Source organism: Scleropages formosus, chromosome 10 (assembly GCF_900964775.1).
Source record: "Scleropages formosus chromosome 10, fSclFor1.1, whole genome shotgun sequence".
Lineage (NCBI taxonomy): Eukaryota > Metazoa > Chordata > Actinopteri > Osteoglossiformes > Osteoglossidae > Scleropages > Scleropages formosus.
The window spans coordinates 25,052,201-25,074,997 of NC_041815.1; the positions used below are offsets into that span (position 1 = coordinate 25,052,201).

Here is a 22,797-nt window from a genome sequence, read left to right on the forward strand (position 1 = left end):
TATATAATAGATAACATGCCACACAGGGCTGCTGCCTTGCAATCAAAAGGACCCGGGTTTGAATCCCACCCCTGCTGCTGTGCCCTTGATCACGGTACTCATCCTGCTCTGATATGAGAAAAATTGCTCTGCTGTATAAATGGGTAAATAATGTTTAGTAGCTGGGTATCCTAATATTGTGAGTTGCTGTGGAAAAAAGGTAAATGAATAAATAATAATATGCACAATATACACGTGTACATATATACACTTAAAAATCCTTGTACTATATAATATATGTGCACTTACGTTTACTATATGTGCATTTATACTTAATAAGACACATATAGACACTGTACTGCATGTATTTGTTTCCCGTCTTTGATGGGATTTTGATATAAACTCACTTTAATGCAGTAAGTGAATCCAAACTGCACCCCATTCAAAGTCCAAAACATGAAGTTTACAACTTTTACACTTTTAATTTTCTGAAGCTGTATGAACTATAATAAAGGTCTATTAGGGAGGGTCTTTTTGGGGACAAATACATCACGTCAAGTTGCAGGAAAACAATACACACACTGATGATGCATGCCCATAGACACACACACACACACACACACACACACACAAACCGACACGGACATTCCCCCCTCTGCCTCCCACCAGATGCAACATTAGCGCTGACAGGTTGAGTGAGTGCAGGCAGCCCATGTGGCTCAAGGAGTTCACGGTGACCTTTTCACTGCAGAGCATCTCTTAGTGGAGCTGCGGGGCTTCCTTTCGCCAAACCGGAAAAGTGACCCTGGCTCCGCCTTCAAACCCGGGACAAACTCTCCTCCGCACCCCCCTGTGCGCTAGAGCCACACGGCACACCGCGCTTGCGGAAGTAGACCCTTGATGCGAATAGGGCAAAATATAAGAGGAGCAGGGCATTGCTGCCAGGGCGGGGGGTTCGGCTCTAACTATTAACGTGCGTTTCGGCCGCAAACGCCCGTCTCATCCCGCTCCGAAACCGGAGAGCGATCCCCAGCACACGGTTGCCACGCAGCCCTGAGGTGTGTTTCAGATTGGAGTGATGGGGAGGCGGCAGTGCGGCTGGGCTGCGCGGGGGGTGCCGAGAGGGGGGTGGCAAGAGAGGAGGCTGGGGTAATCCCTGGATTAGGGGAGCAAACACCATGTGATGGTCTCCTGCTTGATCGTGAGATGGCGCTCACCAGGGCTCCCCGGAGGGGACTCAAGTGAGCTTTTGGGCCAGATTGCTGTGGCCTCCTCTGTGCCCCCCACGTAAGCCGTTTGCCGACCTGCCCAGGGATCAGTTTCCTCTTGTTCCGACCCATGTTTCTACACGAGGCCCCTCTCTCATCCTTCACCCCCCCCTCGGTTAAAGCCTTAAACCCATTAGTGTTTTTTGACAGGGTTTGGAACACAGTTTTGTTCTTATGACATTTACATTAATTTAGCTGACACCTCAATGAAACTTTTACTGTGTTAGGTTTGTATACTATGTTACAGTGATTTACCTAATTGTTACTGTCTGAATTCGAGGTAGGTGCCTTGATTAAGTGGACAGGAGCTGGGATTTAAATGTATGTCCTATTGGCTCTAACCGCTATGGCACCTGCTGCTGCTGCTGCTATACTTTTCATGCACCGAAAATGCTCGACGCTGTTCAGTGGTTGAGTTCTGCACTAGTTCCTCCTCGTCGCGAGCTCTTCTGTTGGACTTTGTGTTGCTGTGAGAGAACGTTTCAGACCATCTTCTATTTTGTTCCATCGTCTCTTGTGAAAATAGTTCTGGCGACTTACGACAGATCGTCATCCTTATTATATTGTTTTCTGTTCTCGACATTTGGTCATAATGTTTGTGATTCCAAGTTATGTATTTTTTTTTTTTTTTTTTTTTTTTTTTAAACAATGTTAGCGATCAAAAGTGAGTGTCCTGGTGGTGCAGAAAAGGGAAAGTGAAAGGGAACAGATTTAGACATTAAAGTGAAAATAACAGTGCAGCATAAAAACATTATACACACACACACACACACAGATCGTCTGAACCGCTTGTCCCAGACGGGGTCGCCGGGAACTGGAGCTTAACTCAGCAGCACAGGGCGTAAGGCTGGAGAGGGAGGGGACACACCCAGGATGGGACGCCAGTCCATCGCAAGGCACCCCAAGCGGGACTTGAACCCCAGACCCACCAGAGAGCAGAACCCAGTCCAACCCACTGCACCACCGCACCCCCCCGACCATATATGACCGTACTGCATATTATTACTCTTTTATGTTAGTATTATTTTAGCATGAGTAATGTGTGGAATTAATGTGCAAAAAAATGTAATAAAGCCCTCTTGTGAAACATTGCATTTATATATGTTAATTCTTTATAAATCATTTAGGTTTCTATAATACAGGCGGTCCTCAATTTACAATGGTTCGACTTGCAATTTTTTTGACTTTACGATGGTGAGCTGGCGATAGACATTCAGTAGAAATGGTACTTTGAATTTAGATCCCGGGCAAGCGATATGCGGAGCGATACTCTCTCACAATTCTGGGCAGCAGCAGCGATCCGCATCTCCCAGTCTGTCACGCAGAGGTGTGTGTTAGGTGTATTAAATGCATTTTCGACTTAGATATTTTCAACTTATGATGGGTTTTGGGGAATGTAACCCCATCGTAAGTCAGGGACCACCTGTACAGTATTAAGGGGGTTTGCAACTTATGGAGGCCCAGCGTAAGTTTAGGACCACCTATAGTTTCATAGTTCAAAGCAGCTGATGAAGGTTTTATTTCTTGGGCAGGGCCAATCTGTTGAGGGCATCTTTGGTTGGAAGTTTTCTTGTTTGTGTTTACGGCCCTTTCCGTGGGTGTCGTGGGCTGTGCTTCTCGTACTTTTCTCGAGTGACGACGCCCCCCCGCGGCCGTTGCAGGTTCGACTCGGAGCAGTCCCAGTCCCAGGAGGAGGTTCAACGGGAGCGGAGCCAACGGGAGAAGCTCGCTCGAGAAAAGGACATGTTGACCGGGGAGGTGTTCAGCTTGCGGCAACAGCTGGAGGTGCGTCACACGGCGCTCCCCCCCATCGGAGGGCATGCTCTGCTGCGGTCGGTGTTTTTCCTGGTTCAGTTTCTCAGTGACAGCCTTGCACCCCCCTCCTCCTCTTCTGCAGGAAAAGGACCTTGAGATGTGTGCTGTGAACCTGAAGCTGGAGCAACTGGAGGCTGAGCTGCAGGACTTCTCCTCCCAGGAGTCGAAGGACGAGGCCTCGCTGGCCAAGGTGAAGAAACAGATCCGTGACTTGGAAGCCAAGGTCAAAGATCAGGAGGAGGAGCTGGACGAGCAGGCGGGCACCATCCAGATGCTGGAGCAGGTATCTCCCTGGACTTCTGGCTTACAGCGAGCATAATTACGTGAAGCAGTCAGGCAAGAGACACATACCATGTTTGGCATGACCTGACATCTGTGAATATCTTTTTGCCCTTCAGGCCAAGCTTCGCCTTGAGATGGAAATGGAGCGCCTGAGACAGACGCACACCAAGGAGATCGAAAGCAAGGATGAGGAGGTGGAGGAGATCAGGCAGTCCTGCAGTAAGAAGGTATGGACCAGCCCTGGTGTGACACTGCTTTGGAGTTAGGGCTATAGATCCTCAAAGTTTCTTTGAGATCCTGAAGCAGGTCATTGGGAGAAGAAAGGCCAGACTGGAGATGCGGTGTAAAAATTGAGTTTCACAAATTCAGTGCGTGTAGCCTTGATTCTCCCGGTCATCCTACGAGGCCTCCCAAACTGGAGACGCGACATTTCATTTCATGGATGTGTGTGTTGGAAGCGAGGGCGCGAGTGTGTATGGGTGCCCATAAATGACTGTGTGTGACACACCGATCTCGTGGTGCACGTCTTCCTTTCCTATTCACTTTGTTCCACTGGGGCTGTTTAAACTTTTTATCTCATTTCAGAATAAAAATAGATCATTTTTAGTACATTGCACATCCAGAATTTGATAAAAAAAAAAAAGCTAAATATTTTCTCATGTACAATATTTTGTGGGATCAAAACTTAAATGTTTATGAAAAAAGACTAAAAGTATCATATCTTATACCTCACACATTATACGGGGGTAGCCCAGTAAAGTGACCCAGCTATATAAATGGGTAAATAATTGTAAGCAGCTTTGGTGAAAAATGTAAACCTACTGCAATTACACATTGTTACCCAAAGGCATACTCTATATACATGTCCTTTTATTAATTCACAATTGCACAAGATATATATGAGGTTAAAAATACCCTGTCATGTCCAATATATTTAAAATGTGGTAACAAATAAGAGAATCCGTAATATTTCTCGCATTTTTCAAAGATCTTTCTAGAAGCCTTTTGTTTGTAATTGGATTATGGGAACTCTGTAATGAGATTCCAGCAATAGTCTCCTAGCATGTTTGGTGACCATCTTCCCCGCGTGTCTCTTCTCCACGGCAGAAATGTCTCGATGGACTCTTTTGTCCACGTCGGTCGCTCGCGGCACCCAAGTTAGCCGGAAAGAGATGCAAATGGAAATGTAAAAAGTGTGTCTGGAGCGACATGATAGCTTTACGTATTTCAAGTTTGTGTTCAAGAAATTCACAGTGGTTTTCAGCGCGACGAGCAGCAGGAACAGAAGGCGCCGCTTCAGCTTCGCTCCATTTGGTTTTTTCGGACAATCCCGGGTTCTTCGGCGTTTCAACAGTGAAGCGCGAATAAGCTCAAAAATGCTTTATTGCAGTTCTGTGGAGTCTCACCAGATGCCCTCCAAACCACATCATCTTCACTGTGCTTACCGCCCCCCCCCCCACTTCCTTATGTATTTGAGGCCATAGCACAGACCGTTCATAGAGGTGCGTGGTCTTCCGGAAATTTCCGTGGCAGAAAAAGAACGGTGAAGGGGCACCAAGGATGAGGGAAGGCACACAAGTAAGATACAGTGGAGTAAAATAAAAGACATGAATGAATAGTGTAATAAAGATTAAGTAAAGAATAGAACTTGCATCATAACAAAAAAGGCAAATCTTTTTGCATTAAGTGCATCTGATTCGGTGCGAATCGCATACATCGTGGCAGGATTGTGTGTTGTACCCTATTACCCATCAGTCTCGACTTAGCTGCCTCTTTATGCCGGATTGTTCCGCTTCTCTCTCTCTGATCACATGAGCTCCGGTGCTCACCGTCACTCTGAGCAAACGACCTCAGCCGGCCCGGGGGTCCGGCATGTCGTGCAGCCAGTGTGTCGACATGCCTCAATGAGAAGGCGGGTTCAAGTACCGCGCCTGCAACCCGCGGTCATCCTCACCTGATGTGCGTGCGCTTTGGTGATTGACAGCTGAAGCAGATGGAGGTGCAGCTGGAGGAGGAGTACGACGAAAAGCAGAAGGTCCTGCGGGAGCGGAGGGATCTGGAGGCAAAGCTGCTGGCTGCGCAGGACCAGGTGCCGCTTACTGCTGTGAAATATGTGCTCCCCCACCACCACCCGCCCTCCCCCCTAGCAGAAGGTCCTGTCTGTTTGTATGATATGGATTATTGGGATAGCAGGTGGTTTCACAGTTAAGAGACCGCTTGTGACCAAATGGTAGCGTTTTTCTAATCCCATAAGTGGAACCACTATTGCGCCCTTGGGCAGGATGCTTAGCTTGAATTGCTTCAGTAAATATCCTGCTGTATAAACAGGTAAGGGAGTGAAGCGATGAGCCCCGGTTAAGTATAGAGTCTGCGGCTGTGGAATACATTTATGATAAATGTATTTTTGAATGTGATGAGCTCTGCTGGGGTCTCTGGGCGCTTGGCTGCCGAGCAGACTGTGCAGCCCGCGCTGTGAGATGCTGAGGACCGTGTTTGACTACCCTTCTGTAGGTGAGCCACAGGGACGTGGAGTCGGAGAAGCGCTTGAGGAAAGACCTGAAGCGCACCAAGGCCCTGCTCGCTGATGCCCAGATCATGCTGGACCACCTGAAGAACAATGCCCCCAGCAAGCGGGAGATCGCCCAGCTCAAGAACCAGGTACGCTGTCTTGGTTCCGACCCTCAGGGGTCTATTTTCAACAGGACTTGCAGTGCTCTAGTCTTTGGGTATGTGACTGATCATTATTCTTCAGCTCATGGTATTTTGTCTGCCGGTAAAGTCACGTGAGATGTTTCTGTAAGTCTTGGGTCTCACTGAGTTTGTGAACATCAAGGTTCACGGTTATCGTCTCCCTCTCCTCCCTTTTTGACTCTCGTAGCTCGAGGAGTCCGAGTTCACGTGCGCGGCTGCCGTCAAGGCCCGCAAAAGCATGGAGGCTGAGATTGAGGACCTGCACGTCCAGATGGATGACATCTCCAAGGCCAAGATCGCAGTGAGTACTCAGCATTCTCTGGGGGTCCATCATATGTGGGGCCCACCTTCCCCTCGTCCACTTCGGAGGAGCTTTCACCTCCCCTCTCCCTGATGGAAACCCCGAGGCAAAGCATTAGACATCCAAGGAGTCACTTCCCTCTATATTGATATATTTCTGAATTTGTTATGAGGCAGCGACAGAATCATTAAACTGTAATTTATTTCAAAGTAATATATTTTCTTTATGTTTTTTTCCTGCGCTGAGGGGTGAAAACTGGAATTCGTACAGTGTCTGGGCCCTCTTTTTAATAGGCTGTAGGCCCGTCAAATGGAATTCTGGGATTTTTACTGCTTCTATAGGCAAAGCAGCTCTTTTTTCCCCCAAGTTCAGTTTGAAAATCTGCAGTCGTTGTTGAGGAGAACTCTTTCGTTGTGTTAAAGACTCACCGGAGTAGTATTGCCACACATTATTATGCTGACCCCTTTCCTCGCGCTCTGAAAAGATCCCCGGGTTGCTGCTTTTCCTTTGTCAACGTGCTGAATTCGGCTTCAGACAAAAAAAGCGCCCCGTTTGGCCCATTACACGCATGCGAGGCTTGTTTTTAACATGTTAATTAGATGGATGTGTTCGTGTCAGCGTGTTTTCGAGGTCATTATTTTCCCAGGTATGCACTAATGGATTCATTAGCCTCTCCCATATTCACATCTTCTCTTCCTTATTAATGCATCCTGTTTTTTGGGCTGTTCAGAACGGCCTTTCCTGTATTGTGGAGGTAATTATCAAAATGAAATTAGGCTTCTAATTTCCCCAGAAGTCTGCGAGCGCAGCACTATGGTAAGCGTCTAATTAGCATCCTTGAGTGGGGTACGTAGCATGTGCAGTCCTATACTGACAGGATCACGAATTCCTGTTTGGGGGTGAAGGGGATGAATTGGTTTGCAAGTTTATAGATGGTTTATAAGTGTTATTAAAGACATTTAGTAATATAGTGCGCTTGTAATTGGGTGGCACAGCGGCACAGTGGGTAGCTCTGGTGTTTCACGGTGCCTGGGCTATATGCGACTGAACACGGGTTCAGTTCCTACTCCTGCTGTGTGGAGTTTGCATGTTCTCGCAGTGTTTCTGTGCGTTTCCTTCAAGTGCCTTGGTTTCCTCCCACAGTCCAGATGTGTTTCAGTCATACTGGTGACTGAACTGGCCTTAGTGTGTGTATGCATGCGTGTGTCGAATTGCAGGGAGTTTAGTGTAGAGTGTCTAGCACTGTATGTCCCTTTAGGTAAAGGCTAAATAATATACGGTAATCGTGTTACGTAGATTTGTTGAAAAGCATCTGCCGAATAAATAAATGTAAAGGTTATAACTGACAAACAACTTGGGAACATTTTAGAAAAGGTGTACGCAGTACTCTGCGTTTGGTGGTTGATCTCCCGTTTGTCCCTCACCGCCCCCAATTTGTAGCTGGAGGAGCAGTTGAGCCGGGTGCAGCGGGAGAAGAATGACCTGCAGTCCCGTATGGAGGAAGATCAGGAAGACATGAACGAGCTGATGAAGAAGCACAAGGCCGCTGTCGCCCAGGTAACCACCTTCCCGCTGCATCCCCTTCAAAGCCCCGTCTCTCCATGCCTGGGGACAGGATGGCCGTCGCTCCGAAAGCTGACGGCTTCTTGGAAACATGCTTTACAGCACTGACACTTCAAACCGCGGTCACCCTACAGTGTTAGTTTGGTTCTTCTGTATCTCTTCACATGTCTGTTCGATGGTCATCATCACCTTCTCCCCTTGTATGAGCTCATTGCTTAGCGAGCGAAACGGTTTCGGGGGGGTGTCAACACCCTGTGATGGTAATTCTGTTTGACGTCGATGGAATTATGGGTAATATGCCCCCAGCTGCATCAAATGGGTGCGGCCTCGTAAATGCGAGGCATTCATTACTGTGGATTTTTTTGAGCTTAATGCCTCTGTTAAGTTTAATTTCCATCAAGAAAGCAGTTATCTGAAATACTTCAAAGGGGTCACACCGAAATAAGATTTAACGTTCCACATTAAGAACTCGTGCCATTCCTTCATCTTCCACTGGGGGCACCGTTAAGTGGCGGTTTATGCTATTGTAGCTTTTATTTTCCAGCTACATAGACAGGCCCTCTAACTGTGTTTCTTTTCCTCTACCTCATGATGACAGTCATCTCAGCACCTGGCTCAGATTAGTGACCTCCAGAGCCAGCTGGAGGAGGCCACAAAGGAGAAACAGGAGATTCAGGAGAAGGTAACTTCCCTTTCTGACTCCAACACTTCTGGCTGCCCTTCGTGAACTAGAGGTGGACTGTGGAAAGAGCTCAGCTTTGGCGTAGACCCACTGCTTTGACCTGTGTCAATCTGTTCTTCTTTGAGCATTATAAAGCTTGTTTGGCCTTGTCGGGATCAGACACAGTTAAACCTCCACCCCTGGGGTCCTTTGAGCCCTGGTTGAATCCGCGGTACCCGCCAGCACGGCTGAGGTGCGCCAGATCCGTGGCTCACGTCAGCGCTAAGCGCAACGTTCAGGTGATACCCATCTAAGATCAGGTCCTTTGCCATTAAGCCAGGCTGTGGAGAACAACCTACCAGGAGACTTTAATGATCCTGGAAAGGGGTTTCTAAATCCCTCGGCCTCTGATGCAAAGCCGCTCATTACGAAAGCCAGTCTTCCCGCACGCTTTCATGTATTCCAGCATGGATGTGCTCAGCCACTGGGTCCCTGAAACAGCCGAACCTTCATTGTTCGAAAAACGGCTTTCATCTGCAAATAGGAGCCTTCGAAATCTCGAGACTTAACGGGTTTACGAAACATCAGCTTCACCTTCCTCGAAGCACTGTCGAGATCATTATTATAAACCCCGAATTCTCCCCGTCCTGGCATTTTTCAGGAACACATTTAGACAGGAAGTTGGTTATTGTATTGCAGAAAGTTATTCATCCACATATTGTCAATGTTCATCTGAAAAAATAAATTGTATGTGTTTTTTCGAGAATCAGTGTTCAGGAAATCATTATTCTCTTGCCAGAATATTTCATGAAGCTGAAATATAAACAAAGATTCATGAGCTTTAAATAATGGATTTGAACAATCTCTTATCAAGTTATACAGACAGTAATTTTGCTTTGAGAAGAGCTGTAATAAATAACTCGAGACCAAACAATATGCGGAAAGAGGCTGTAAGTGAGAGGCAGCAGAATTGTAGATAGTTTCCACAGAATAATCTTCTTTGTGGTCTGCTGGTGAATCACTAATTTGAACACAGTCAGCATAGTTCCAGTATCTGGGGGAGTTCAAATGTGACCATACCCTGACCATGTCAGACTCTGCCTTGACTCCACTTTGACCCTACAATGCCTCCGTTCTGATCCCAACCTTGGCTCCACCCGGACTTTACCCTAACCCCACCCTGATTCTTCCCTGACCTCACTTTTGACACCGCCCTCTGTGTTTGGCTCTGCCCAGCTCCAATCCCTGCAGAGCCAGCTGGAGTTCCAGGAGCAGTCCATGGTGGAGAAGTCTCTGGTCAGCCGGCAGGAGGCCAAGATCCGAGAGCTGGAGACCAAGCTGGAGTTCGAGAAGACTCAAGTCAAGCGCCTTGAAGTGAGCCCTGGGTGTCTTGCGGGGTGGGAAGCGATGTGTGTGCGACCTGAGCGATCGTGAGCCAAACCTTCTCTACCTTCTCCAAAAGTCAAAACCCAGAGTCCTTTAGATGAGGGAGATGTTGTGCAGTTGATTTCTCAGCCTTGCTCCGATTGGAGTGACAGGAAGGTTATGCAGCCAAATGCACATGCTTTACCTGACTCGAGCTCCCGCAGTCTGTCTCGCAAGACTCACTTGAAGGCGTCCGTCTTCTGATGCAATTATTCTGAAATTATGTTCTCTTACCGCTCGAGAGGAAAGGTGAATTGTTTCCAATTTTGCACACGCAGAATAATTAAAACGAGTTTAAAACATGTTCGCTGTGATCTCCCAGTGCTCGTTCGGTCGTGCCGGTTAACCAGTGCGATCCAGGAGCCGCCCACCCCCTGCTGCTCCATGGATGTTCATGGCCCCGTCAGCACGGCATTAACAGCCCGGTCGGTGCTCTGTTTTCGAACAGCTGCTCGATGCAGACCTCCGCAGCAAGAGCTTCTTTGTTTTCTCTCTTGGGGCCTCTTGTTAAAAGCCCACATCCGTACGTTGCAAACCTTTTTAGGTAACGAAAGGTCCTCAACCACTGCTAGGATGCGTACGGTCTGAAATCGAACCACTTTAAGGGTGAGAGGTCTTTTCTGACCCGTCATTATTTTGACCTGAGATCTCTGAGCTGTTTACCGAGAGAGGTGGTCCTCTGCTTATGACCCTTAGGGTCTGCTTGTAACCTTAACCTTGTTGTAAGTCGACTCCGTCAACAGTTGCAATGTCCTTATTCTGTATTATATAAACCATAAAGACAGATTAACATGCATAAATGTTATGTTCTATAATAGGACTTTGTTATATTTTTTTAGTAATTGTATGCTTCATTCATTTGAGAAAAGTGCCAGTATAGAATAATGATATAAATACATTAGAAAATTACGTTTTCATGCTCCATTATTGTCACTTTCAATTCTAAATATCTTTTCATTTGCTTTTTCTTTTCTGCACCACAAGAATACTCATTTTTGCTTTATAGATATTGTTGTTGTTGTTACTGCTGTTGCTATTGTTGTTGTATGTTATTATTCTTGTAAAAAAAGTAACTTCAATGGGAACAAAAAGACATTTTTGTAGCTAAAATACTGTCATTGATACATGCACTGAGTGAGTCTTTAAGAAATACGATGCCCTGTGGCCAGCCGATGTTATCGTACGGCAGATGGAGCATCGTTAGATGTTACAACCAAACGTTGGCACTTGAAAATATTATAAGGTTAATAAAAAGGCTGTCGTTAATCACAAATGTCAGAAGCTGAGGACCACCTGTAAAGATAGACAAGGTCTTAGGTCGGTAAAAGGCAGTTGTAAATTTTTTTTTTTTTGCATTGTTTAGCAGAGCAGATTGCTGACAAAGACAGAATGTTTGAGAGTCACCAGGAGCGAGGGTGTTTAATGGAGATGCTGTCCCAGAATTCCTCGCTCCTGGAGCACCAATATTACTTTGTGACCTTTCTTGCCTTCTAGCAGCGAGCCCGCAATCTCATACTGAATGATATTTGTTCAAAGCAAAAAATAAAATAAATAAAAACGCGTTAGGCCTCATGAGGTCATGCTGCATTCGCACATTGCTGGGTGGTGTCTGAGGAACGTCTTGACCTGCACCTGGAACAGGGGTGCGAGATGCGTGGTTCTGACCCTGTATGGACCCGGTCTGCAGAGCCTGGTGGCACGGTTGAAGGAGAGCCTGGAGAAGCTGACGGAGGAGAGGGACCAACGCACCGCCAGCGAGGTACGGGAGAAGGAGCAGAACAAGCGGCTACAGCGGCAGATTCGGGATATCAAGGAGGAGATGGGCGAGCTGGCCAAGAAGGAGGCAGAAGCCAGCCGCAAGAAGCACGAGCTGGTGAGGACCTGAGCCGAACGCTCCCTCTTCTGCACCCTCACCGTTACACTTTTTCCTTGTTCCGCAGCGGTAGGATGCATCGACCACTTGGCTCTGATCCTCTCGAGGATTTATGTGTTTCATCAGAATTGCTTTCAGAGATAGGAGAAGTTCAGACGAACGGCCCAGGCTCTGAACATCATAACCATCACGCAACTGCAGTAAATTCCAGCTTGCTTTAGAGCAATACCTAACTTTTACACACGTTTTACTCTTCCCACATTTATTACTTGACTTTTTTATTTGCTGAAGCAATTCATATCAGTTCCCTTAAAAGTTCATGTCTCATATAACGAGATCTTTGAGTGCCTGCTCCATAACTGAAATCGTTCGCTGCATACTGCACACTCAGTGATAGTTGACAGTGGTTATGATTATGTACAGTATTTCAACTTGCTGTAGGAAAACAGCATAACTCAACTACCTGCTGCTCACAGGAAATGGACATTGAGAGCCTGGAAGCTGCCAACCAGAGCCTCCAGGCTGACCTCAAGCTGGCCTTCAAACGCATCGGTGACCTGCAAGCCGCCATCGAGGACGAGATGGAGAGTGATGACAACGAAGATCTCATTAACAGGTAAGGTGTTGACCCCACCGTAGGGGGCTTCGTTCATCAGGAAGGACTTCTTTTGTAGGGCCACGGCAGGATGAAGTTGACTCTCACGGCACTTTTTCAGTTCTCAACTATTCAGCGTTGGTGTTAGTTGTTCTAATGGCTACTTTTGGAGTTAAATTCATATAGAACCTCATTGGGAAGTACAGGTAATCCTCAATTTAATACACATGCGATTTACAACCGTCCAAAGAACCTTATTGTATTTTCAGAGTCCCAATGTTTAGCCATAATGTCTAACGACGACCCTCCGCCTGCTGTCCGATAACATCGGCTTTCCGAGTTCTCGCGAGGCACAATGTTTCTTGTTGGCTCAGTCAGCGACCGTATTTTATTTGCAAAAATGTTGTCCGTTGTGATTTTCAAGCTACTTTTTTACATGGCTGGCAGGAGAAAATGTTAGTGTTCTGGTGGTGCAGAAAAGAACAGATTTACGAATGAAAGTGAAAGTTATAGTGCAAGACGGAAATATGATTGATACTCTGCTGAATTTATTTTATTATTCTGTAATAGTATTATTTTAAAGTTAAAAATGTAGCTAAGCCCTGTTATCCAACATGGCATTCGTGCATAATAATTGTTCATACGTCCGCATGGTTTATATCAGAAAATATAAGGGGGTTTGCGATTTAAGTCGACTTATGAGAAGGTCGTCAGAATAGAACCCTGTGACAAGCCTTTTCTCCTTCTCGCTCAGGTACAGCCGTCCCAGTTTAATCACATGCTCTGATTTTCTCCCTATTTGCATCTTTGTTTGTTTACGTATCGCTCTCCCCCTCGGTTTCGATTCCTGCTGAAGCCTGTTTACAGGCATTCCCAGGGAAACGCTGTTGAGGTGCCTTGCAGCAGGAAACAGAGAGAGGAGTCAATCAGCGTCAGTTCGATATACGTCCTCGCCCAACAGCTCTCAGCAAAGCAGATCGCTGGGGCTTGGAGGGGGGAGCGTTGACGACCCAGAATAACTAAACGTGCTGGAGTTAGGGGAGTTACTCCCTCCGGAATACAGCCTCGAGAAAAAATGACAGAATAAGAGAATAATTCATCAGGAATATGCTAGAATTAAAGAATGCTTCTTCAAGAATAAAAAAAAAAAAAAAATTGAGTAAGGAATATTCTCTTACGTATAAGGGAATGTGCTGGGGCAGCTCATACTTAGCATAAATTCCTCCAGTAAAAATTACCCGGATGCAGAAATGAGTAAATACTGTAAGTAGCTTGACGAAGTCACTTTGGAGAAAAATGTCAGCTAAACGAATAAATGGAAATGAGTAAGGCAGAAATTCCCTCAGGAGTACTGGAATGTGCTAGAATATGCATATATTCAATTAACAATAAGGAATTAGGAAGGATTAAGGGAATATTACTTCAGGAATAAGGGGACATACTGGAATAGAGGAGTTATTCCCTCAGGACTGCTGGAATGTGCTAGATTCAGGTGACGATCCTTCAGGAGTAAGGAATTAAAATTGAATATTACCTTATGAATAAGGCAATGTGCTGGAAGAGGGTAGTTGTCTTCAAAAGAGCATTTCTATTCAGGAATAAAAATCTGAGCAGCAATAGGGGTATATTTCCTCAGGATTGAGGGAATTTTCCATTAGAAATAAGAGAATGTGTTTTGGAATGGGGGGGCGGTGACGCAGTGGGTTAGACCGGGTCCTGCTCTCCGGTGGGTTTTGGGTTCGAGTCCTGCTTGGGGTGCCCTGCGACGGACTGGCGCCCCGTCCTGGGTGTGTACCCTCCCCCTCCAGCCTTTTGCCCCGTGTTGCTGGGTTAGGCTCTGGCTCCCCGCGATCCTGTATGGGACAAGCGGTTCACATAATGTGTGTGTGTGTGTGTGTGTGTGTGTGTGTGTGCGTGTGTGTGTGTGTGTGTGTGTGTGTGTGTTTTGGAATAGGGTTGTTCCCTCAGGAATACAGGAATGTGCTATAATAAGGCAATGTTACCTAGAGAATAAGTGACCAAGGTGGAATAAATCAGTGTTTCCTCAGGAATATGCTAGAATAAGGGAATATTCTCTCTTGCATAAGTAATTGAGCTGGAATCAAGGACTGTGCTGTCTTGGCCCAATAATTATGGCTGAACCAAAACTGGGATAATTTCAATATTTTAGTAGCGCTCCTTCCGCCTTGATTTTCTCATGCCATATGTTCCTGTCCCCTGATGCCTTGTACATTTCTTGTTTGTTTGTTTGTTTAGACTTTTACCTGTTTTTTTTTCCCCTCATGTTTTATTCCTTTTTTTCTTCTCCACGTCATCTTTGTGCGTTTCATCCATCGTCGCGGCCAGTTTACAAGACATGGTGACAAAATATCAGAAAAGGAAGAACAAAACGTGAGGATCAGAGCGCACATTTTCTGAAGAAGTTGTTTAAATTATGCATTTTCACTCACTGGAGAAAGATGCAGTATTCAGGGCACCTCCAAAGAACTTGCAAGGTGTACTCCATAGCCCATAAATACTGAGTATTGATTGTATATCGATTACCACACGCACTTTTAGATGCATCATTCTCAGACGTGTTACTTCCCCACGGCAGAAAAGGGGGATGTTGAATAAATACTGAGAATATGGCATAATTACCCTTGGGGGGGGTACCTTCTCATATTGAGTCCTTTCCGACTGCTAAACCCAGTCATGTAAAATACCACCCCACACCACGGCAGCCTGCAGCTTGGCTGTAATTCCGTATATTTTATGTGTCCATGAGAAGAACAATGGCTTTGAGTTTTGGAGATAAGGATGAACCCACGGGAACCAGGAGGCGATGAAAAATAGCAACACCGATTTCCCCGATAGCCATGGAATACTGCATCGTTCTCCAGCAGCCACGCCCCCTCCGCGTGGCCCTGCATGCCGGATCGCACGCATGAGCTCCTCCCCACCTGTTTCCGCGCACCCATTGCCCCACCTGTTTACTTGTTTACGTCACAGTGCCATATGACTCTTGACTCAAAGATGTGTAGTAAACTCCACCAGCTGAAGAGCTCACTGTCTGAACATCGAGCTCCCGTGAAACATGACCGCACTGTATCAGAGCAGTGTCCCATCCCACTGCTGGACTCCTTGACGTGCTCCATCGCGTGGCCCTCGGAACTAGGCTCTGCTCAATATTTCAGATCAACGTTCCCGGTTCTTGGGTTCCTTGGGTCATGCGGCCGGGGTCTATCGACTGGCCAGCTGCCGGTCGGGGCCAGGAGTGCGTGCACAAGGGGAGTGTTCCTCATCTATCTTTCAGACATCTCTCTCAATAATGGATCACGCACAGATGTCCTACACGTAGTTGGATTCTTACCGCGGATGCCGTCATGTATTATGTGTCTTTGGCTTCTTCAGCCTGTAGTTATTTCTGGATTTTATTTTAAAATCACAGTTAAAGTTAATGACCGGATATAACGTACCAACTGCAAATAAAAACTGCACAGTATATTATAGTAACTGCTATACTCCTTTAAGTGTTATCGCCTAGGAAAATATTCTTGGCGTAGTTAGAATTTTCCAAGCGTTTCTGCATGTCATCGCCAACCTGTATCCTGCGCTGCCACCAGAAAGAAAAGCATCCCGGTTGGTCGGAGTTGTAATTTGTTCTTCCTAAGATGTCTCGTGTGGTGTGGTGAGGGCCAGGGAGTGGTGGGGTCTCTCGTAGAGGCACGGGCTCTAAGTGAGCGAGACAGCGGGGCTACGGTGATGCTCAGCAAATAAAGCAAGAAGAGTTGAATGGAGCAGAACCTTGAAGACATCTCTCTCCTGGTAATGAGAAAGAGGAGCGGAGGCTGAGGAGAAAAGCTCCGCTTAAATGACCTCCGCGTGCAATTTTAGTGCTGCTTTTGAAGTCCTCTTCACCGCAGATTAGGGGTCTTTTCTGAAATGTTCCTGGACGTTTCTTCGTCAATTTTGTAGTTGATTCCACTTTGACCCGTCGGTGTGCCGAGCCGAGCGCGCGTGCGGACACGCGGGCAGCCGGTTTTCGAAAATACAAGCAGGTTCGAGTTTCTTTATTCATTTAATAGCATCCTTACTTAGCGGTTTTCTAAAATTTCTGCTTGTAGAGAAGGGAACAGTCTGTATTTATACATCCAGCCAACAGATGCCGGTAAAATGTACCCAAACAGGATATAACTTTGAGACCCTCTTAGTCCAAGTCACTTCCACGGTGTCTAGAGCTCCTTTCTGGTGCTCCTCAGCGCTGGTGATGGGCAACAAGTTGAGGAACGTTGCACCGTTTATGGGATGAATCGGTCGACGGTTGGCATTTGTTTTTTCTCAACTTATTTTTATTGTCAGCAGTTTTATTAGATTTTAATCATTTTATTGGAAATCATTTCGTCACATGAAATCATTGACGATTACAAAAACAAACGATAAAATCATTTTGCTCAACGTTGTTTTAATCGTTTAAATTTAAGCAGCTTTCATTTATTATAGCTATATCCAAGACTTTTACAGAAATTAACCGGCAAACAAATTGAGGGATGTCTGTATTACTAGGCCTTTGTTTATTGTGATGTACTAGTAAAAGCGACTTTGGATTTATGAACAAACTGGGTTTGCACAGTAATGTGGCACGTTGCACCAAGAGGTGCGTTTGCTGAACTGGGGAGAAGAATCCATAGAAGCTAATGATAAATGTAATAGTGTGTAACAGAGATATACAACCAGTGGCAGTGGATTGTCACAGACAATTAATGTCTCCCACCACACTCTTTCTGTTTGTTTGCTCCCGAAGGGTTCGGTGCTGCTTAACTAATGGTATGCAGCCAGGGACATAAATTGTGTGTGACACCGCGGGCAAAGCGCTCGATTACGGCGCTCTCTCTCGCCGACCCCGGAGCTTTGCCTGCTCCCCGGTCTGGGACGGTCACCCCCTGCCCCGACATCCCCAGCCGGCTTAAATAATACAGCCCCTCACCTGGCTCCTCTCCCAAGGCAGTGGGTGTGGCCTTGTGGGAAGCACCCTCCCCCCCCGCTTTGTGTCTCCGCTATGATCCCAGGTGCTACGAAAGTCAGAATTAACAGTGAGCACGTTAGTGGTTTTAGATTCCTGGGACCTGCGATGTCGATCCACGCCGGTTTATGGCCCGGGACACCAATTTCGGGGATCAGGGAGCAGGATCTCCTTTTTCACCACCGTCTGCCGCCTTCGAGGAGCAGTTCCCTTCCCCCTGGCTTTCTCTGAAGATCGGGTGGCGATCGGCTGGTTTACCCGTGTCCGCTCTCGCGCGGCTCCGTGCCCGAGGCTTCCGTGAGGCCCGAACCTTGGTTGCGTTCCAGCTTGCTTTTTCAGCAACATGCCTCGCGTACGTCCAAAATGAGTTATTGCCCACGTTACGGAGCCGCCCATACGTGCCGGGGGAGAATTGCGCGCGACTGCGGCTCTTGGAAATCCGTAGCAATGGGGCCGAGCGGAGAAAATTACCTCTGGAGGGGGGGTGGGGAAAAAAATCAATTCTTCAGATTGTCTCCTTATTCCGAAAGTTTCTTTTTTCCCAGTCCCGTGGAAAAACTCTGCGTTATCCGTTCTGCCGAAGAGCCGCTCGCGCTAATGCGAAGCCGTCCTCTGGCAGACGGCTCGTGGATATGAATAATCTGGAGAGGCGGTAGAAGTGTCGGCTCAAAAGCCCGCCCCCCCCTCCGCTCCTTAAGGCTGATTTATTATTCTCGGGTAGAAAAATGACGAGCAAACGACCCTTTGCTAAAGCGGCGAGCTAATGCGTCTTCCCTCACGGCTGCTTCGTCTTTGTTTACCGGCGCCTCGTCGACAAGGCCGAGAGGAGCGAGCCGGGGTGCGTGCGGCGCGCGGGCGATAACAATTTGCATGAGCGTGCAGGCGGGCGTTAATAACCGGGGTATAGTGGGCAAAGTTAATTACGGCCTCGGCTCTTCGCCCCGCAGGCGGCTCTCCGGCACAGTTAGCGCTATTATGCACTTAGAGGAAGAAAGGGGGCGATCACTCGAGGGCCGCCGCAGTCGTCATCTAATGGCCTCTCGCGTTTTCGCACGCAGCCCCCTGTCAGCCGCTTCTAAACAGTGGCGGCATACTTACCGTCGGCGTTGGGGGGCCTGTGTGTTTCCAGTAAAACTGAACGAAAAGGGTGTTTTTTTCCCCCCCCACCCTTTATATTCCCTCTCTCTCTCTCTCTCTCTTTCTCGCGCTCTTGTGTTTTACCCACACTGTTCTTACACGACTGCGACCGCAACGAGCTCACTCTCCATGTGTCACGACACCCACAGTTGTACGTCATCAGAAGCTTTGTTTAATGTTAAGTCAGTTTTTAATGAATTAGCTTTTATTTTCATCCATTATCAGTAGGGTTACGGCGGTTCCCTACAGTGGAAACATGGGGCGTAGGGCGGGGTGCATCCAAGATGGGATGCCGATTCATCACAGGGCAGTCGCACACACTCATTCACTCACACACAGATACTCTATGGACAATTTGGAGTTACCAGTTCACTTAAAACACGACTTTGGACTGTGGGAGGAAACCAGAGCACCTGGAGGAAACCCACGCAAATGAGTGGGCGGACAAACTCCACTCCGACGCGCGTCTGAATCCACAGCCCTAAAACTGTGAGGCCCCCACTATGCCACCATGTGGCCAATTATTTTTTAATTATTACTGTTTTTAATCTTTTCATATTTTTTTTTTTTTTTTAAAAACAACAAAGCAAATCCAACAAGGGAAAACTGGCGAAACCAAAAAAACAGCATTGTGTGTTAAAGATTGTCTGGTTTGATTAATTTGTAAATAAATGTCCTTTTTTGTTTGTTGTGCGTCACCTCAAAGGAACTATAAATATTTTGCAAGTCCCCCCCCCCCCCACCTCCCTATACCCGATACTCTAACCAACATAATGAATGGAGTAGGGCTGCTGCCGTGGGCACCCCCGACTGAGCCGCCTGTCCACTAACCGCATGGCCGAGGCAGGATAACCTAGAACCCCGCTGCGATTTCCAGGTCGTGGATCTCGCGGCGCAGGTTTTTTCCGCTCTTTTCCCTTAAATCTATGGCTGTTTCACTAACGTTTAGAGCCCAGCAACCCCTACAAACAAACCCTCCACCGCCAACTGTCGTAACCCGTTCCTCGTCTCTGCACAGTGAGGGCGGTTCCGAGACCGACTCGGAGGTGGAGGACCGCGTGGACGGGGTCAAATCCTGGTTATCCAAGAATAAGGGCTCCGCCAAGAACCTGTCTGACGACGGCAGCCTGAAGAGCTCGAGGTGAGTGAGCGCCCCCTATTGACGCCCTTTGCTTTGACCACACTGCCAAGGAAATGTTGATCCACTTCAGTTTATTTTCAGCAAATGCCCTGGTGCTCTGTTCACATGTTTGAATGTTCTGCTAAATGTCAGTGCACAGGTTTAAGAGTTGCACTGGTTGGCACGCAGCCTTAACACCGTCCGCACCCCTCTCTCTCAAGAAGCGAGCTGTATGCTAGAGGCTCCGCCCTCAAGTTTTCCAATCGCGGCAAAGCTAAAATGAACAAGTGTTCCAGTACAACAGAATAACAAAATCAATAAGACAAACATTTTACAAAGCACAGTATTTTTCGTCTTCCCGCGGATTCTGACTTGCGGTGCTTAACGAATTTCCCACAATTCTCTGTCTGTTCTAATAAACAACTTGTCATTGTATTTATCGTGAAGATTTTTCAGCAATGTACACGCGCGCACACACACACACAAACAATGTCTATTTATATGTGTGGAGCAACTAGTACATCACATTTGTCAAGTGGAAACGAAATAGACGAAAAGAGGATTACTCACCACCGCCCCCCCCACCCCCCCCCCCCCCCCCCCCCCCCCCCCCCCCCCCAGACCCCATGAGGCCGGCTTTGGCACGCATGCCTCGTACATTTGTTTTCCAGGTCATTCTTCCCAGTGCTGTAGGTCCAATGACCTGGCAGTAAGGAGAAACCTGCCTCCCACACAGATTTATTGACCCCCCCCCCCTTCCCTTTCTTCCTAAGATGACTCGATTTTTCTCCTTGTGTGTGGTAGAGAGGGAAGATGTTTGTGCAATGTGAAAGACCCTGAGACCCCCCCCCCATGCCAAGTTTTCTTGTCTTGTAGATACGAGGTGAACGTTCGGCGGGGGGGCGACGACTAACGGCTGATTCAGAAGCCTGCCCTTGCATTAAGCCTCCAAAGCTTTTTATTAAAATTGATTCATCCTCCCTCTCGCCTTCCTGTTCAGTCATCCCGAACTCATTACACCAAGGGTTTTTTTTATTTGATTTTGCTAAACGGTGTAGCTCGCAGCCTCGTGACACATTTGTCCCACGTTTGTTTCTGATGAACATGTCGGCGGGATAGAAATTTCAGCGCGTTTATTTTTTCCTGTTTGCATTCGTTTGTTTTGGGATGGTAAGCGGGTGCGACTGTTATGGGGAATTTTAACCTTTACTCGTTTCATTGCTTCCCTTCTTTATTTTCCATCTTTTAAAAAAGTCGTATAGCTTTTAACCGTTCATCACTTTTTATCTCCTTAAATTTCACCTCTCATTTCTTTTTAAGTTTATTCATCCATCACCTCTCTTTCTGTTTCCTTCTCCTCTGTCTCCGTTTGTGGTCCTGTGCTGTGTGCCCCTCCCTTTATTTGACTCCGCCCCCTATAGATACGGCCTAAACGCAGACGCAAAGGAGGGGAAGGAAGGTAACAAGGAAGGTAAAGATTTAGAGCTGAGCAGACCTGTGTCTGTGATGAGTTCCCTCAGCTATAGGAAGAGGTCCAACCTGAAGGACTCCATAGGCGGCCAGGGAGACGAGAGCTCCCTTTTCAGCGCCTTGAAAGGGCAGTCCGACTCCCAGGATCTGTCGTCCTTCCGCAAGGCCAGGGCCAAGTCCTCGGACAAACAGGACGACAGCTACTCTGTCAGCTCGTGGAGGAAGTCGCAGGCCGGAGACGATCTGGACGACCGGGGCTCCGTCATCTCCCACGCTTACTCTGAGGCCACCAGCCGGGCCAGGAAGGGGCTGGAGAGCCGCTGGTCTGAGTTTGACAAGGAGTCGACGCTCTCCTCGCTGGGGCCCAGCAGGGCATCTACCCGCCGTGGCATAGACCCGGACGACGACGCCAAGTCCACAGCGAGCTTCGGCCTGTCCAGCCCCTTGAGCCTGCGACGCAGCTTCTCCCGCTTGGACGACTCTCGCGGCGATGCCTTCGGATCGGCCGTCAGCCCCAGCCTGAGCCGCCGCTCAGGGGGCCGAAGCCCAGGCAGCGTGAGCCGCGCCGACTCGCTAGCTCGCAGCTGCCGGTTGAGCGAGTTCGACGACGACGCCCTGAGCGTGGCCTTCAGCGAGGGCCGCTCCACAGCCTACAGCCCCCACTCGGGTGGCCGCAGCTTCTCGTTGCCACCCCAGGCTCGCTCCTCCGATGGCAACCCACCGGACACGTCCGATGCGAAGCCCGTGGGACACCGGAATTACCTGGACCCGGACCTGGAGGCGGCCATCAACGAGGTGCTCAGCTTCAAGCCTATTAAGTTCAAGCGCCGGAGCCTGGAGGAGTCGGAGGGCGAGGGGGATGAAGGGGACAAGGTGCCGGATGGGGACGACGACCGTAGGAGTGTGAGGAGCATGAGGGGGGACCTGGACGCAGGACGCAGCTCATCCAGCCTGCGCCGCTCAGCCTCTGCCTCGGACTTCACCAGGCCCACCAGCAGCTGCAGCGCCCGCAGCGGCCGCAGCCACAAGGGCAAAGGCAAGAAGAAGCGGCGGGACCGCAGCTCGGACACGGACAGCTCCTCGCCTGACAGACGCCGCAAGAAGGGCTCCAGGAAGAAGGGCAAGAAGTCCAAGAAGAAGTCCAAGAAGAAGGAGAGCGACTCGGAGTCCTCGAGCTCCTCGTCCTCGGAGTCAGGTTCCAGCTCAGGGGCCTCCACCGTCTCCTATCGCAGCTCCAGCAGCATCAAGAAAGGCCCGGGCCGCGTGGCCTCCGGCTCCGAGGAGGAGAAGGACCGCAGCACCTCTGCCGGAGACCCGCCGCTATCGAGGAAGGAGGAGAAGAAGCGCAAGAAGAAAGTGGACAACGTGATGATGAAGTACCTGTACAGGCCGGATAGTGACTAGTCCTCGCAGTAGGTGTCCAGTTGCCTGGTCTGAAGTGAGGATGAGGAGTGCCCCACCGCATGGTCTGATACTAACTCACCAGCGTTTCACACGGCGCCACCCGGTGGCCGCCTCCAATAAGTGGTCCATCACTTACCGCTCACCTCTTAAAAAAAAAAAAAAAAAAAAAAGCTCAGAATTTCTTTTGCTTCGTTTTTTTTTTTTTTCTCTC

The 22,797-nt window shown here is 48.1% G+C and overlaps 1 protein-coding gene across 12 annotated transcripts in view; it reads left to right on the top strand.

The window, feature by feature from the left end:
• myo18ab (myosin XVIIIA b) overlaps positions 1–22,797 on the top strand; it is a 100,359-nt gene that overhangs the window by 75,373 nt on the left and 2,189 nt on the right. For 8 of the 12 annotated variants that reach the window (XM_029255416.1, XM_029255415.1, XM_029255417.1 and 5 more), the window contains 14 exons: positions 2,909–3,032; positions 3,145–3,345; positions 3,461–3,571; positions 5,329–5,433; positions 5,856–6,002; positions 6,223–6,336; positions 7,777–7,893; positions 8,498–8,581; positions 9,797–9,934; positions 11,673–11,858; positions 12,335–12,474; positions 14,800–14,844; positions 19,611–19,733; positions 21,134–22,586. In XM_029255416.1, the coding sequence (XP_029111249.1) occupies positions 2,909–3,032; positions 3,145–3,345; positions 3,461–3,571; positions 5,329–5,433; positions 5,856–6,002; positions 6,223–6,336; positions 7,777–7,893; positions 8,498–8,581; positions 9,797–9,934; positions 11,673–11,858; positions 12,335–12,474; positions 14,800–14,844; positions 19,611–19,733; positions 21,134–22,586 (3,088 nt within the window). Of the gene's footprint in view, positions 1–2,908; positions 3,033–3,144; positions 3,346–3,460; positions 3,572–5,328; positions 5,434–5,855; positions 6,003–6,222; positions 6,337–7,776; positions 7,894–8,497; positions 8,582–9,796; positions 9,935–11,672; positions 11,859–12,334; positions 12,475–14,799; positions 14,845–19,610; positions 19,734–21,133; positions 22,595–22,797 lie in introns of those variants that run through there. The other 4 variants (XM_029255413.1, XM_029255423.1, XM_029255421.1 and 1 more) reach the window with 4 other exon arrangements.